Source organism: Globicephala melas, chromosome 19, assembly GCF_963455315.2.
Source record: "Globicephala melas chromosome 19, mGloMel1.2, whole genome shotgun sequence".
Lineage (NCBI taxonomy): Eukaryota > Metazoa > Chordata > Mammalia > Artiodactyla > Delphinidae > Globicephala > Globicephala melas.
Window position 1 is genome coordinate 8452054 of NC_083332.1, and position 16721 is coordinate 8468774.

The window sequence follows — 16721 nt, forward strand, 5'->3', positions numbered from 1 at the left end:
TTCAGCTGAGCCTATCAGGAAGTTTCTATTTCCTGAGAAGCTCTCAGACTGTGTGTGTGTTGTGGGTACCTGCTCAGTGGGCATGCTTGTGAACCTGATAGGTTTGTGGGTCTAGGTGTGCTCAGCATTGTGGGTGTTTGTGCAACTGTGTGTGTCCCTGACATTGTAGTATGTGCGTCCCAGTGACCCTGTTAGCAAGTCAGATTATGTATTTGTGTCTGGATGTGTGAGTGCTCCGTCAGTGTGTGCGTTTGTGCGTCCACGCCTCTGTCCAGGGTGTGCATTTGTGTGTCTGCAAGTCGGCTTGTCCCCGAGGCCCTGTCAGCACGTGACTTTGTGTACCCTGGAGCGCCAGACGGTCAGTCTCCGTACACGTCTCTGGGTGTGTGTGTCTGTGGGTCCCAGTCAGTGTGTCAGTGTGTGTGTCCGGCTGTCCCGCTGTCTGAGCGGCCGATCAGCGCGCCTCCGCGCCCCGGGCCAGGCCCTGCCCCGCCCCCGGTTGCAGGGAAACCCCCCGCGCCGAGGTTGGGGGCGCGGCGCGCGCCAGCAAGTCCCGACTTGTCCGCGGCTGGCGGGCGGGGCAGTGGCGTCACGCGGGGGCGGGGCGTGGGACCCGCCAGGCGGGGGCGGGGCGGGGCGGGGCGGGGCTGCCGCCGAGCGGGCCCGGGATCTGCCGGGCGGCCTGAGACGCGGCGCGAGCCACATGCGAGCGGGTGCCTGGTGGCGGCGGCGGCGGCAGCGAAACCAGCAGCGGCGGCGGCCAGGACGCGGACGCGCCTGCGGCCCGAGGAGAAGCCGAGGCAGCAACAGCAACGGCAACAGCGGCAGCCACTGCAGTTAGAGCAGCAGCAGCAGCAGCAGCAGCAGCCACAGCAGCAGCCGCAGCGAGCGGCGCTCGGCGGGCGCGCCCTCCTGAAGGAAGCCGCCCGCCCCCCATCACCGTCCCCTCCGGCGTGTTCATGCCCCCGGGGTGAGTGTGCGCGCCCCAAGTCCCAGCCAGCGGCGATTGGCCAGGCCGGGTGGGCTCCCTGGAGGAGGTGGCGGGAGTGCACTCGGAGAGCAGTGGGGGGGACGCTGAGTCCCTACACCGTGCCTCCCTCTCTCCCTGCCCTCCCCACCCCCCATGAGGCTGGTGTCGCTGGGCGGGAGGCACTGAGGGTCCGAGAGCGCAGGTGCCTCAGCGGTCTGACGGGTTTGTTTACAAACAATGGGGTGCGGGCTCGGCAGCGCCCCCTGGCGGCCAGTGCGGCTCCGGGGAAGTGAGTCGACCCCGACTGCCCCGGCCCCTGCAGTCCGGGGGGGGGCGGGGGGTGGGGGGGGAACGGCGTGGAGGGGCGGCCACACCCCGGGCGCGCGCGCCCGCCGGGGGCGGCGACAGGGGGCGGCTCGCGGGCCGTGAAGTCTGCGGCTCCTGCGGGCGGGGGCTGCGCCCCAGCAACAGCCTGTTATTGGCCCCGCGCTCGCCTGGCGGGCGGGGCGGGCGCACGTGGCGGCGGCGGGGTGGGGGGGGGCTGTGACAGCGCAGGGGGGCGTCTGGGCCCGCCGTGGGAGCGCGCGTGTGCGGGGTTGTGGATCTGCAGGTGTCTCGCCTGGGTGTGTGCGTGTGTCTGGCTCCGAGTTTGTGCTGGGGTCTGCAGGGAGTGCTTGTGTCAGTCCCGGGGAATGGTGGGGCTGTGGCCCGTCGTGGTGTGCGCGCCGTCCCCATGCGTGTTTGTGTGGGGTTCTGTCTGTGTACGCCGCGCCTGAAGGCGGGTGCTCTGTTTATGTGTGGTGTACCTGTGTTGTGTCCTCTGTGAGAGTTGTCTGTGTGTGCTGTTTGGGGGTGATTCTGTGGGTCTGTATTGCCTGCCTGTGTTATAGTGTGTGGTTGTAGTGTGTTGATGTGTTGCTTGAGTGAGCTGTTTCTGTGTTTACATGTGTGTCTTGCCCGATGTGCTGTGTTTGTGTGTGCTTGTGTGTCTTGCCTGTGTGTACTGTCTGTGACTGTCTGTGACTATCTCCAGGGCATGTGGCTCAGCTAAGCGTTTGTGATGGTGTGCCTGCCCAGTGCCGATGTCTGTTTTCTCTCCAGGTGTCTGTGTGAGTTCTGCGTGCTGTGTGTGTCTGTGTGTGTGTGTGTGCTGGGGGTTGTCTGGTCTGTGTTTGCCTTGTGTGTCTGGCATCGGCGTCTGGGAATTGAGGAGCTGGGCTCTGTGGGGTCTGAGCAGAGCAGTCAGTGGATGTTGCTGGCAGCCTCTTGTATGAGGCTGTGTCTGAGCCCGTGTGTGTGTGCGTGTGTGTGTGTGTGTGTGTGTGTGTGTGTGTTGGGTCTGAGGGGCTTGTCTCTGATCGGCTGGCTGGCTCATGTGTGTCATGTGGGCTGCGTGTGTGTAGTGTTTATGTCAGTCACGTGAGACCAGTGTTTTCTGTGGGTGCTTTAGGTGTGCGCGCTGCCAGGGCAGTGTAGGATTAGAGTTAGCTGTAGTGTGTGTGTGTATGCGCGTGTGTGCGTGCATGCACGCGTGCATTTGCGTGTGTGTCCGGGGCTGACAGTTGGTGATGGTGTTTGGAGGTTGGGGGAGGAGGGAGGGTTGGTGTCTGCTGTTCTGCTGTTGCGTCTCTGTGTTGTTGCCGGCATGTGGTGATGCATCTGGGTCTGATGACATGTGTCTGTGTGTGCCAGCTTTACATGTGTCCTGGGGTCTGAGAGTTGGTGACAAGTGGGTGTGTTTCGGTTGTGTCGGTCCATGTGTGTGTCCATGGAGGTCTGTTTTGTGTTGATATGTGTGTGAGTACTGAGGTGTGTGGGTCTTATCTATTGCGCGTGTGTTGTCGGGAGGGGCATGTGTGTTTGAGAAGTGTGGCAGTGCCTATTTGGTGTGTGTTTCTGTCTGTGCTTGTGAGGGCTGCATAGTGTGTATGTGTGTGTCTGTGGGCCTATTAACAGTGGCTCAGCGGGTGAGATCCTGACAGTTTGTATATGTGTGTGTATGGGGTGGAGGGGATGGGTTGTGCCAGCCACTCTGCATTGTGGGGATAGTTCTTCCTGTGGCCTGTGTGTATGTGTGTGTCCACGTTTTGGTCAGTGTTTGTATGTGTCTGTCCTGGGACATCTCAATGTTTCTGTGCAAATGGGAGACGAGGTGGGAGGTCTGGCTGGCCAGTCCTGCGTGAGCCTTCGTGTGTGTGTTGTGTACCCTCCACACACACCCCTTTGGGTCCTGTGTGAGTCCCCATGTGTGTTGCGAGGCATCACAGTGCCTGGCTGCCCTCCCTGTGTGCCCATCACTGTGTTCCGGAAGTTAATCCCACCAGCCCAGGCCCTGTGTGAGTCCCACGTTGGGTGAGTTTGTGTTGCGGGGCTGTCAGCCCTCATACACACACACACACCTGACAGACCCACAAGTCTGGGTCCTGCGTGAGCCCTTGTCCTTGCTGTGACAGCCATCCTGTGCCTCCTTGTCCCTCATGTGTGCCCATCACCATGTGCACGGGAGGCTATTCCGGCCAGCCCAGGCCTCGGGTCAGCCCGGAGGGATGTGTCTTGAGGGGCCATCACACGCACCTACAGTCCCCTCCGTCTGGGCCCTGCGTGTGTTGTGGGCACCAGCCCTGGGCTGCCTGGCCTGCCATGTGTACAGGAGTGGGGTGCCCTGTGTACCCCGGGTGGGATGGGTCCCTGCACTTCCCGGCTGACCGCATCCTTCTGCCCTGTCCTGCAGGCCCCAGGGAGCGCCATGGCCCGAGCACGCCAGGAGGGCAGCTCCCCCGAGCCCGTAGAGGGCCTGGCCCGCGACGGCCCGCGTCCCTTCCCCCTCAGCCGCCTGGTGCCCTCGGCCGTATCCTGCGGCCTCTGCGAACCCGGCCTGCCTGCTGCCCCCGCCGCCCCCGCCCTGCTGCCCGCCGCCTACCTCTGCGCCCCCACCGCCCCGCCCGCCGTCACCGCCGCCCTGGGGGCCCCCCGCTGGCCTGGGGGTCCTCGCAGCCGGCCCCGAGGCCCGCGCCCCGACGGTGAGTGCCCGCCCCGCACCAGGGATGCTGGGAGCAGGGAAAGAGAGACACGGAGGAACCGGAGAAGTGGGAGCGAGTCGGGGGAGGTGGCGAGCCGGCCGGGCCACGGGGAGGGTGTGGCCAGTGTGGTCTTTGTGTTGCAAGAAGCAGGAAGACTGAGTGGGAGGCAGGGGGTGGGGGGAAGCCGAATGGGAAGTCCCTCCTGGAATCTGACTGCAGTCCCCGAGTTGCAGCCCACGGCCTTTTCCGGGCCTCGGGCAACAGCTGTTTCCAAGCCCCCTTCTCCCGGTCTGGGTCCCCTGAAGCCCCCTGAGGACTGTAGTTGGAGAGAGTGGGCAGAGATGACTGTCACTTCTGGACATTGGGGAGGGGTCGAGGGTGGCCTTTTGCCTTTTATCTGCATCTCTTTGGCCAGGGCCCGCCCTCTCTGCAGTCCGGCCGGAGGAAGGAGAGGGGGAGGGGCAATTGTATGGGGAAAGGGTGGGAGACGGGTCTTGGGGAGGGAAGGGTTAAAGGTCCCCTGCCTGATGGGCTGTTAACTCCGTGGTGCCCGGCTAGCCCCATCCCAGCCGGCACACTCGGTGGCAATGGAAAGATTGTCCCGGTTTCCCTCCCCACCCCATCCCCGGACCCCAGAGAGATCAGGAGAGAGAAAACTTCCCCGGCTCTGCTCCTTGGCAGCAGCGGCAAGAGGAGACCCGATTTCTAGACCAGAGTCACAGGTGTGGAAACTGAGGCCCTGATTTTAGGTCTCAGGGATCCCTCGTGCCAGGACCTGGCGTGACAGAAGGGAGGAAGAGACGTCAGGGGAGCTCAGAATGTGCGTGTGGGGAGGAGGCAGGAAGGCATCTCCCGCATCCCAGCCCCCAGGCCCCTGCTCAGAGGCAGCCACAGTCTGGCCTTCTGGTTTCCAGGCCTCGGCCACATCCGGGGGTGTGGCTTCACTGTGGTTGGACACTAGAGGGCAGGAGACCTGAGGCTTGTGACTGGGTGTAGTCAGTCACCGTAGCCCTGTGTGACCTTGGGCCACTTCTTAGGGTGAGCCTCAGTTTCCCCATCTGTTGAGTGGAGCAGTCAAAATTTGGCACCGTTTTGGAAGTATTTAGGTAGGATAAGAGGAAGCACTTCCAAACTAACACGGGTAGTGAGGTGGTGGCTGGCTAGACAGGTGACCCCAGGAAGGCCTCCCCAGGACTTCTTTTTTGCCTGGGGAGTAGGAGCTGAGAAATCTGGCTCTTAAAGGGGAAAACAGAATTTCTAAAATGAGGTGGGGTGCAGGAGAGAAATCAGGCGGCTGGAAAAGGGAGAAGTAGGCCCTGGATAACGGGTCCCTCCGGGACACCTCAGGGCCTAGAGGGGTGGTGGGTGTGACCACGGCCCCCGGCTTTTCCCAGGCCCACAACCCTCACTCTCGCCCGCGGAGCAGCACCTGGAATCGCCAGTGCCCAGCGCCCCGGGGGCCCTGGCGGGCGGCCCCACCCAAGCGGCCCCGGGAGTCCGGGGGGAGGAGGAGCAGTGGGCCCGAGAGATCGGGGCCCAGCTGCGGCGGATGGCGGACGATCTCAACGCGCTGTACGAACGGCGGGTGAGTGCTGGGGGAGGGGTAGACGGCAGGTGGGACTTCCCGCCGGGGAGGGGGCTGCGGCGGCCCAGCCAGATGTGCGGCAGCTGCCGCCCTGCGCGGCGGGGTCGCGCTGGGGACAGGCAGGTGGGAGGGGCGGCGTGTCCGCGGAGCCGCCGTAGGGCTAAGGCCCGCGCCGCCGCTGTCACGGCCCGGGGGAGGGCCGGGGCCGGCGTATCCCCGAGCCCTGCAGCGCGCCCGGGGTCCGCGGCCGCGGGGACTGAGGGCGGCGCTCGGCTGAGCGGCTCATATATCCCGGGCTATTTATAGCCGGTGAGTCAGCAGCGGCGGCGCGGCCGCGCCCGCCCCTCCCGCCCGCCCGCGCGGCTGCGGCGCGCCACCCCGCTTCCCGGGCGGGCCGGGGGCGGGCCCGGAGGAGGCCCGCCCCGCCGGAAGCCCCGCCCCGCTTGAGGCTCCGCCCCCAAGGCCCACAGCCAGACCTCTCATTAAAACAAAATATTTGAAGCCTGCAGCAGTGAGCAGAGAATAACAAACACCAGGGCGCCCACCACCCAGATCTGTCCAACCTGAACATTACACCCACACTGCTTGCTTATTCAAAGAAAAAACAAAAACCGGATGTTGTGAAGCTCCTTGTTTCCCTCCCTGACCCTCTTCCCCTCACCCCTTCCAAAGGAAACCTCTCAAACCTCTCAAATTGGCCTGTCCATTCCTCTGCAGGTGTTGATTCTTCTACTACATATTTACCAGGCCACAAACAATGCTTAGGATTGTGGCGCGTTTCAGACTTAATATACATGATACAGTATGTGTTCCTCTCCAAACTCTCTGCTTCTCAGTGTTAGGCTCGAGATTCATCCATATGGGCAAAGGAGCTTTAATTCATTCATTTTCATGGCCATGTAGCATTTTATTGGATCGACATGTAGTATCCTTGTTCATTTTCTCATTGGTGAGAAATGTCTCAAAAATTTATTTATTTATTTATTTATTTTTGTTGGTTGATTTGGGCTTTTTTTTTGGGGCTCTTCCAAAAAATACACATCTCCAGGTGCGCGCATGTGTCTCCAGAGCAGATACCTGTCTGGTCTGCCGGCCCTCAACCTTAGTAAATGATAGCCTGCTCACCAAGGTGACTGTGCCAGGTGGCACTCCACAGCAGTGTAAGAGCAGCAGGCTTTTAAATTTCTGCCAATCTGATGTGTCCCCTTGGCCACCTTCTCCTGGCTGCAAAGTTTAGTGGGGAGTGATAAGGAGGCAGGCTGGTACCAGGCAGCCCACCCCCAGGCACCCCATTAGGATCATTAGGATGGTTTATTTATTTTTTTTTTTGCGGTACACGGGCCTCTCACTGTTGTGGCCTCTCCCGTTGCGGAGCACAGGCTCCGGACACACAGGCTCAGCGGCCATGGCTCACGGGCCCAGCCACTCCGCGGCATGTGGGATCTTCCCAGACCAGGGCACGAACCCGTGTCCCCTGCATTGGCAGGCGGACTTTCAACCACTGCACCACCAGGGAAGCCCTATCTGACCTTGTTCACATCTGTAAAATGGGTTTCTCCTTCCCACCTTGTGGGGATGAGATTAGGTGGGCCCTGCTAATTAGCACCGGATTTAGCCCTGCATTCAGTACAGGGAGTGGAGAGTACTATAGGTATTCATAAGTTTTTTAGTATTGTTAATTTTTATTGGTGGGAGGCCTTTTCTTGTATCTAGCTTCCTTCGTTTCTAACACTGTGGAACTGAGATGGTCCTAGAGGCTACCCCCAGCCTCCATCCTGCCACTGAGGAAAGGGCAGGGGGTTAGCTTTACCTCGACATGCTTCCGTGCAGCTTCAGCGCAGATGGTGAACCATTCCCAGTTCTTCCACAGATTGTTCTAGAATTGCTGAGACTGTGGGCTCCCTGCCTCCTCCTGTATGGCTCACCAGCCTTTTATGGGAGGGCAGATGGGCTGCAATCCAGCCCCACCCCTCAGCCCCGTGTGACTTTGGTTGGGTAACTTTCTCATCTGGAGACCAGGGACTAGGAGACCACAGCTAATACGTGTAGGCCCTGTGCTGAGGACATTGTCTGCATCCCTTCCGTCCTAGTCTCATGTTCCAGAGGACCTTGCCCCAAGGTGGGCAGAGAAATGTATCTGGACCCGATGAACAATAATAATAGTACCGACCTCAGAGGGTTGGTTGAGGGCGTAGCTCACTCTTAGAACCGTGCCCTGTTCCTCGCTGCCCTTCGACCCGACCACCTACGCGCACCCATCTCAGGGCCACTCTAACTTGGTCTTCGCTCTCTTTCCCTAGAGACAAGAGGAGCAGCAGCGACACCGCCCCTCCCCCTGGAGGGTCCTGTACAATCTCATCATGGGACTCCTGCCCTTACCCAGGGGCCGCGGAGCCCCCGAGATGGAGCCCAATTAGGTGCCTGCACCCGCCCGGTGGACGTCGGGGACGTGGGGGGCAGGACCTTCCCACCTCCTGACGCCCTGGCCAGTGCGGGGGACTTTTTCTGCACCATGTAGCATACTGGACTACCAGCCCTGCCTGTCCCAGGGGCGGGCCAGGGCAGCCACTCCGGACCCAGCCCTGGCCTAGCCTGCGGGGCACTGACGGAGATGTGGACTCCTGGGTCCCTGGCTGAGGAGCCAGGGGAGAGAGGGCTGACGGACTCAGCGTCTGAAGGCGGCGGTGACCGAGGCGGTGGGGACTGAGCCGCCCGCCTCTGCCGCCCATCACCATCTCAGGAAAGGCTGCTTGGTGCTGGCTGCCCGTTCCAGCTGCAGGGGTGACACTGGTGTGGGGGGGTGTCTCTCTCTCTCTCTCTCCCAGTGTTCCTTCACTTTGGGCCTGGCCTCAGGCCCCTGGTGCTTCCCCCCCTCCTCCCGGGGAGGGGGCCCGTGAAGAGCAAATGAGCCAAACGTGACCACTAGCCTCCTGGAGCCAGAGAGTGGGGTGTGTCTGACGGCCGCCCCAGCCCAGCGCCCAGCCATCTTCCCTGAGCCAGCCGGCGGGTGGTGGGCATGCCTGCCTCACCTTCATCTGGGGGTGGCCAGGAGGGGCCCAGACTGTGAATCCTGTGCTCTGCCCGAGACCACCCCCCGCCCCCCCATCAATCCCATTGCATAGGTTTAGAAGAGAGCACGTGTGACCACTGGCATTCATTTGGGGGGTGGGATATTTTGGCGGAAACCGCCCCAGCCTTAGTCCCCAGGGCGAAGCGCTGGGGGGAAACGGGGAGTCAGGGAGGGGGGGAATCTCAGAAGAGGGAGGAGTCTGGGAGCGGGGAGGGATGGCCCAGCCTGTAAAATACTGTATATGCGCTGCTGTAGATACCGGAATGAATTTTCTGTACATGTTTGGTTAATTTTTTTTGTACATGATTTTTGTATGTTTCCTTTTCAATAAAATCAGATTGGAACAGTGGCTACTCTTCCTGCTCTCCTTCCCTGCAGAGGGGCACGTGCAGAATCTGTGAGCCCTGTCTTGGAGGAGGTGGGGGGCAGTGCACACATCACCCTGAGGTGTCTGTCCTTGTGTTTAAAGGACGGCTCCGGGGGACTTCCCTGGTGGCGCAGGGGTTAAGAATCCGCCTGCCAATGCAAAGGATGCGGGTTCGAGCCCTGGTCCAGGAAGATCCCACATGCCGCGGAGCTACTAAGCCCGTGCACCACAACTACTGAGCCCGAATGCCACAATTACTGAAGCCCGCACGCCTAGAGCCCGTGCTCCGCAACAAGAGAAGCCACCGCAACGAGAAGCCCGCGCACCGCAACGAAGAGTAGCCCCCGCTCGCCGCAACTAGAGAAAGCCCACGCGCAGCAATGAAGCCCCAATGCAGCCAAAAATAAATAAATAAAATTAAAAAAAAAAAAAAAGGACAGCCCCGGTGCCACTGTGTGCAACCAACCTTCATGCACCTTTCCTCAGCTCCCACTAAAAGCTAAGCCCCTGAGGACAGGGCCTTTTTCGGTGTTTCCTCCTCACTTTATCCCCACTGGATAAAGTATGTCAGGGGGGCTCGATATTTACGGAATAAATGAATGACCTATAACTTACTCAGAAGTCCCACTGGGAGGAGTCCTGGGGAACTGTCAGTCATGAGACGGACCTGGTCCCTGCCCTCAGGGACACAGAGGTGACATCTGGGATCAAGGTGAAACTTCACCCATGTAGCCACCCTAGCATACTCTTAACCGTAAGGCCTAGCATTAAAAACCTGTGTTGAATTAATACAAGAAGGGGAGGGAATTCCCTGGTGGTCCAGGGGTTAGGACTTAGTGCTTTCACTGTCAAGGGCCCAGGTTCAACCCCTGGTGGGGGAACTAAAATCCTACAAGCCACGTAGCGTGGCCAAAAAATTAAAAAACCGAACAAGAAGGGGAGCTTCTACCATGATCTTCGAGAAAACAGGGCAACCAGCCAAATGCTTCCCCTGTGTTGTCTTCCATACAGGACTGCCCCAGACACAGGTTCAGACCCAGCTCTGCCCCTCCTCCTGGCTGTCCTCACTGGTAAAGGGGCAGTTCAGAGGCAATGGCCCTTCTAAAAGGCCAGGCCGAGGGAAACGGGAACCATCATTTTGGACAGGAATTTGGCAAAACTCTGAGGATGTACACACCTATGGCAGCAAGTGCCTTCCCGGGTGTCTCCCTTAGGAGTGAATGTGCGCAGGTGTCCAAGAGTTGGCAACGCGCAAAGCCACCCCCTAAGTACCAACAGCAGCTGGAAGGGTAAATCAAGTCTGCTGTTGTACAACAGAACAATAGACAGCAGTGAACTGGAATGAACTAGAACTTTATCCCTATGAATAAACAACAAATAATGGCGAGCAAGCAGCAAAATGACTGGTGGGTACTGGGTGTATACCCTGTGATATTATTACGTATTTTCGTCATGCTTACATACTTGTGCATGGGGCCCAAGGCCCTGAGGTGAGGCGGGAGGTGGTGTGCCCACCCAAACATCTGGCAGGGAAGCTCTGCTTGGTCCTCACTGCTCCCCTGGCAGAGAACGCGTCCTCCTCCTGCGACCAACGGCCTCCCTTGTCCAGGAACAGTTTGCTGAACTAATTTTTTTTTCTTTTGGCCGTGCCACACAGTCTGTGAGATCCTGATTCCCGGACCAGGGATTAAACCCAGGCCCCCTGCAGTGGAAGCCCCGAGTCCTAACTACTGAACCGCCAGGGAATTCCTGTCGCTGAACCATTGCTCTGGTTGGATTAAGTCTCGATTTTATTGTTTTCTCTTCGTCAGATTTTTTTTTTTTTTTTCTTGCGGTACGCGGGCCTCTCACTGTTGTGGCCTCTCCCGTTGCGGAGCACAGACTCCGGACGCGCAGGCTCAGTGGCCATGGCTCAGGGGCCCAGCTGCTCCGCGGCATGTGGGATTCCCCCGGACCTGGGCACGAACCCGTGTCCCCTGCATCGGCAGGCGGACTCTCAACCACTGCGCCACCAGGGAAGCCCTTCATCAGACTTTTGTTTCTGCTTCCTCTCTCCTGCCTTCTCTTGGATTATTTGAATACTTTTTCAGAATTCTTTTAAATGTATCTTTTGGTGTTTCAGCAGTTTTTTTAGTACTGCTCTAGGGATAACAAACTCATCCTTAACCTATCTGCTACGTGTCTATTGTACCACATCACTTACAATACAGAAGCTCTGCCACTGCACGTCCCTGCTGACCCTCTACTCCTCCATGAAATGATGGATTTCATGCAGTAGTTGTCATACGGATCACATCTGCACACCTTAACTTCCACAAGACATGTATTAACGTTTGCTTTATTTATTTATGTATTTATTTTTGGCTGCTCTGTGCATGTGGGATCTTCCCAGACCAGGGCTCGAGCCCGTGTCCCCTGCATTGGCAGGCAGATTCTTAACCACTGTGCCACAAGGGAAGCCCTGTATTTTCTTTTTAATAGAACCAAACCTACCATTTTTAAGGACTGAAAGTGGGGAATTCCACCCTATCATCCAGGTTGGAGGGAAAGAAGCAGAGACCCAGGGATAATCAAGGCCAACAGAAGGCCACATTTTGTTAGCAAAGTCCAAAGGGCTCCCAGAAAAACAAAGGAGGGATCAGTTGTTCAGAGGGAAGGGAAACACCTGAAGTCATCTGTGTGGCCTTCGCTCTTGGAACCCAGGTGCCGAGTGGTTCTGCAATGTAGCAGAGTCAAGGCTCAGAGGACCTGGCAATGAAGCCCTCAGCTAGTACACTGCCACCTGAGAACCGTGCAGCCTCCAGCAAGGTAATCCCAAACTTGACTGACAAGGCTTCTAAGACACAGTGAGAAAAAGCAAAATGCAGAAAAATCGTTATTTTGTGAATCTGCGTAATAGCAGCTAACACTGAGCGATTTCTACTCAAAGAATATATTCAGGGCTTCCCTGGTGGCGCAGTGGTTGAGAGTCCGCCTGCCGATGCAGGGGACACGGGTTCGTGCCCCGGTCCGGAAAGATCCCACATGCCGCGGAGCGGCTGAGCCCGTGAGCCATGGCCGCTGAGTCTGCGCGTCCGGAGCCTGTGCTCCGCAACGGGAGAGGCCACAACAGTGAGAGGCCCGCATACCACAAGAAAAAAAAAAAAAAGAATATATTCAGTTATTTAATCCCAACATATCAGAGGAATGTTCTACTATTACCATCTTACAGATGGGGCGACTGAGGTACAAAAACGTCACTTGCCCAAGGTCATGTGGCTAGGTGGTAGAGTCCAGGTTTGAACTTGACAGTCTGGAAGGATTCACTCTCAGTGGCTGCCAGGGTGCCCTCTGGGAGGTAAATATGAAAAGGGATACAGCTAACATCTACAAAAAGCATCTCACATTTCTCTCCAAAATCAAGTTTAGCTGTTAAGTCAGCTGCTCCCGCTATGTGGCCAACACTGAGCTGACAGGCATGGGAAGAGGAATCTTTTGCCTCTTAGACTTGTACAAATATTGCTTGAATGTTTATTACTAGAAGCTTAAAAAGAAAAGCCACTCCCTTCTGGACTCAGCTGAAGGCTGAGCACCTGGGCCTGACTGATGGTTTTCAGGGGTGACTCCTAGGTCTCAGGACCTTGGGAAGGAAAAGCCAGTGTTTTCTTGTCTTCACCAAGATCACAAGAAGCTGAGCCACTAAATGAATGTTTACTAGGTGTCCTGTACAGAAGCCTTCCCCGTCTGCCCACATTCCACCCCTGACTTGTTGGGTGAGGCTCTTTCTTTACCTGCAATATGGGCACGACAGTATCTACCCTCATGGAGTTTCTGTGAGGATTCAAACCATTTAGCTAAAGTACAAGTATTTTGAAAGGTATCAGGCAAGCAGTGTGAGCATGCTAGCTATTATTATTATAAAACTCTTTTGCTTGCCAACTACAACCTAAACTTCCGTTTCCCCACCTGTAAAGGGGCAAATAGGTGATCCCTCAAAAGATATACATTTATACTTACCAATAAAAAAGCAAGAAACTGACAAAAAGGGTCTGCACTGCAAAGGGAAATCATGGAACGTGGGGCTGAGATGGGACCAAGAGCTTTTTTTTTCGTTTTGAGTAGCACCTGTTCACTAGAACGTTCTGTCTGAAACTTCAACCATTGAGCACCTAACGAAGTTTGGCTACTACACATACCAGAGACAAGAGAAGTGGGGTGCAGAGTAGAGAAGGCTGGCAGCCCCAAAGAGAACTCATTTCCTTTCATTTGCTAACTCCAGCACCCCCAAAATATTTGCTACCATCTCAGCTCAGATTCCCTTTCTCAGGTGGGCTACATTATCTCCTGAGGTGCTAGAAACCACAGGATAATCACTGTGGACTTCTGGAGACTTAGGGAAATCTATTCTTATAACACCAACATGTAATATGGGAAAATATGAAATTTGGAGCAAAGAGAATAAAGACATTTCCTGCCCAGGGCTGGCAGCTTCCAGCATCACCTCCCAGATTCCCAAGGGGTCCTTTCGGGATCACTCAGTCTCTGCCATTACAGGTACAGGGGTGGAAAAGTTTGGAAAGCTTCAGAGAAGATTCAACAATTTTGTTTTTAATCCATGCAGACCCACCTGCTCCCCCTTGTGACCAAGGCCCCACATTGCAAAGTAAAGGGTGTAATTAGCTCAAATTTTCTAAGACCCTGCAAGACTCATGCAAGGATTCCCTGACTCAACACTCATAGGGCCCAGAAAGGGGCAGCTCCAAAAATGCAGCCCTAGCTTCACCTAGGGTGGGAGCAGAGGTGACCAAGCGGGTTGGGGGAATTGAGTTCTTCCTCTCAAGAGGAGATCAGTTTTTTTTTCACTGACTGCAACAGGGCTGAAATAGGAAAGGAGCTGATTTATTCATTCAAACCAGCCAGAGGATTTCCATCGTGGAAAAGCCAAGTGAGGGTAAGGAGACTTGGAACATGCTGCTGAGTCAAGACAAACCTGGCGCTCCAACGACTGCTCTGACCCGTCCAGCTGTGCGACTTGGGGTATTTTATTTAATGTCACTTAACCGTTATGAGACCATCGCTCACTTTTTTTAAAATTAAATTTATATTATTTACTTTTGGCTGCATTGGGTCCTCGCTGCTGCGCGCGGGCTTTCTCCAGTCGCAGTGAGTGGGGGCTACTCTTTGCCGCGGTGCGTGGGCTTCTCATTGTGGTGGCTTCTCTTCTTGCGGAGCACGGGCTCTAGTGTGCAGGGGCTTCACTAGTTGCAGCACGTGGGCTCAGTAGTTGCGACGCGTGGGCTCAGTAGTTGTGGCACACAGGCTTAGTTGCTCCGAAGCACATGGAATCTTAGCGGACCAGGGCTCGAACCCCTATCCCCTGCATTGGCAGGCAGATTCTTAACTATCACTCACTTTTACTCCTTTTCCACTATTATTACAAGTGCTATCCCTGAGAACAGCCACTACTTAACTGAATTATTCAACAGACAATAAGAATCAGAAGCTTCTGCATGCTAGAATAACTCTTGCTGCATTGCCCAGGAATGGTGATGGAGGGGAGGATCTTTGTGTCATGTTAAAGCATCCAGGGACATTTCTTCAGGTTTAGGCAATTGATAGGATCGCTCCCTGTCAGAGGAAGAAGTTTCTAATGTGGAAGAAAAACAAGCAAATCCTAAAGCAAATAACTTTATTTCAATCATTCCTTTTTAAAGAACCAAGGAAATATAGAAAATATAAAAAAAACACGAACAGCTGCAATTCAGGGGGGTAAATGAAGGGCCGATACAGCCCTTAACACGCGACAGCCTCCAGAGCGAGGGTCGGCACGGCGTCGGAGTGGGGCTCCGTGGCAAGGGCAGGCTCCTCTGTCCCAGCTCACGGCCAAGGAGTCAGAATCCCCAGGGGGTGGGACCAGGGAATCTGCCTTTTTAAAACGAGCTTTCCCGCTAATATTCCATTTGCAAGGTCTCACCCTCATACCCAAGAGGACTTGGTGATATTTCCTCTCGTCCAAAATCCAGGCTGGAACTCAACTAATCCTCAACTAAAACTCAAGAATAGCACACCAGATGCCACCTGTTGTTTTTCAGAGTCTCAAACTTTGGAGGAAATACATTCCGCCTGCCATGCTTTTTCCTCTCTAAGGGCGCCTGTCTGCATTTGGAACTGTGGTTCCACTAGTGTTTCATCAGTCCTAGGCCTTACTCCCCACCTGAAGTCATGCTCCTCCCTGTGTGACATCAGGCGGGGACTAAGGCCAAGAAGATGGCAAGAGGCTCCTAAGCAACAAGGCGTGCTGGTTCCTGGCCGGGGGGACTGGTGACGCTGCGACGAGGAGTCAGAGGGGGCTGTCCGGTGCTGGCCGCGCAGGCCTGGGACGGGAAGGGCGACAGCCAGGACCTACGCCCCTTGCTTAGCAGCCACTGGTGCTTAGAAGCAGCACATCTGTATGACCTCACTGCTCACAGGAAATGGTTTGCATTGGTTCGATGACTTCACTTTTCCCTCGCCTGGAGAGGGCCTTCACGGGGGAAGGGGACAGGGGTCACATGTGGGCATGCTGCAGGGCAGCATCACCAGGGCTGCCAAGTCTTGGGTTCACTTGGGGCCAAGGCACTCCACAATCCCGTTCCCCTTCATGCCATCAAAGAAGAAGAAGTTGTTGTGAGGAGGGTCCCTTTGAGACAGGGCCTGGGGAGCAAAACAAGAAGAGAGTTCAGCTCAAGTGCTTTAAAAGGGATAAAATGGAGAAAAGAGAATAAACCCCCAACTGAAATCTTCTAAAAGCAACATGGGCAGTGGTTCGCAAGAGACGTTGATTTTGCTCCCCAGGGGCTATCTGGCTATGTTGGGAAACATTTCTGATTGTAATTGTCATGTCCCTTTGCTCTGTCCCTTACCAGCTGTGTGTCCTTGAGCAGATCATTTAGCCTCTCTGACCTTTACTTTCCCCATGTAAAATGAAAATAACAAATGTTTTATCCTAGAGATTAAAAAAGATGCTGTACCTCAAATATCTAAAACAATGCCTAACATGGAGAAGCACCGCTTGGCTAACGGCAGTAATAATTATTTATGACTATTCAACTGAGAAAGGCACTGATTCATTCCAACACGTCTGAGGCTGCAGCCTCCGTCACCTAGGGGGACACTCACTGATGCAGAAGTGGTGCTTCCACGAGAAGGCAGTGCTGCCTGCCCTCCACAGGACAGGACAGGGCTGGGGTCCAGAGGGCCTGGGACATGCCAGTCAGCCATGAAAATGATGATTATCTCGTGGGGTTAACAGAAGTTCACAGCACTGTTAGAGATGCAGTTAAGAGTCCCTGAAATTACATGCTGAATCATGTGTGTACCTGTGTGTACTGGGAAAGGTCCATAGGCGATAGTGGACATTTTCAACACAAGAAGGGTTACTGTTTAAAGAGGAAGACATCACCTACGCAGACTGCTAGGCAGGGTGTCAAGGTTTCCGGGAGCACTATGCTGTCGTCCCTAAGGCAGGACCTCCTTTACAAGGTCGGGAGTGTGCTCTAAACATCCCGAACCTCTCCTCCTTGGACTGAGTGCCAATCCCAATCCACTTTCTCATCTGTAAAATGGAAACAATTATACCTATTCCAAGTGGTTATTCCGGAAATAACCATTCTTCTGAGGAAAATGTATTGAGCATCTACTCTGTGTCAGGTATTGTGCTAGATATTAAGGATTCTGAAGTCCCTCCCTGC

The 16721-nt window shown here is 55.8% G+C and overlaps 2 protein-coding genes across 6 annotated transcripts in view; one reads left to right on the forward strand and one right to left on the reverse strand.

Annotated features, from left to right (window-relative positions):
• The first annotated feature begins 834 nt into the window (after positions 1-834).
• On the forward strand, positions 835-8801 carry BBC3 (BCL2 binding component 3). 4 transcript variants are annotated; one of them, XM_030873800.2, is made up of 4 exons: positions 835-970; positions 3702-3990; positions 5385-5575; positions 7876-8801. In XM_030873800.2, the coding sequence occupies exons 2-4, from the start codon at positions 3717-3719 to the stop codon at positions 7990-7992; spliced, it is 582 nt and encodes a 193-aa protein (XP_030729660.1). In that variant the 5' UTR covers positions 835-970; positions 3702-3716; the 3' UTR covers positions 7993-8801. The 4 variants fall into 4 exon arrangements, with proteins under 4 accessions (XP_030729660.1, XP_069900451.1, XP_060145556.1 ...); XM_070044350.1 differs by having other exon boundaries at positions 5417-5575; XM_060289573.1 differs by lacking the exon at positions 835-970 and adding an exon at positions 1520-1593.
• Positions 8802-14663: 5862 nt separating this feature from the next.
• SAE1 (SUMO1 activating enzyme subunit 1) overlaps positions 14664-16721 on the reverse strand; it is a 73309-nt gene continuing 71251 nt past the window's right edge. For both annotated transcript variants that reach the window (XM_030873803.3, XM_060289348.2), the window contains one exon: positions 14664-15684. In XM_030873803.3, the coding sequence (XP_030729663.1) occupies positions 15592-15684 (93 nt within the window). In that variant the 3' untranslated portion in view covers positions 14664-15591. The remainder of the gene's footprint in view (positions 15685-16721) is intronic.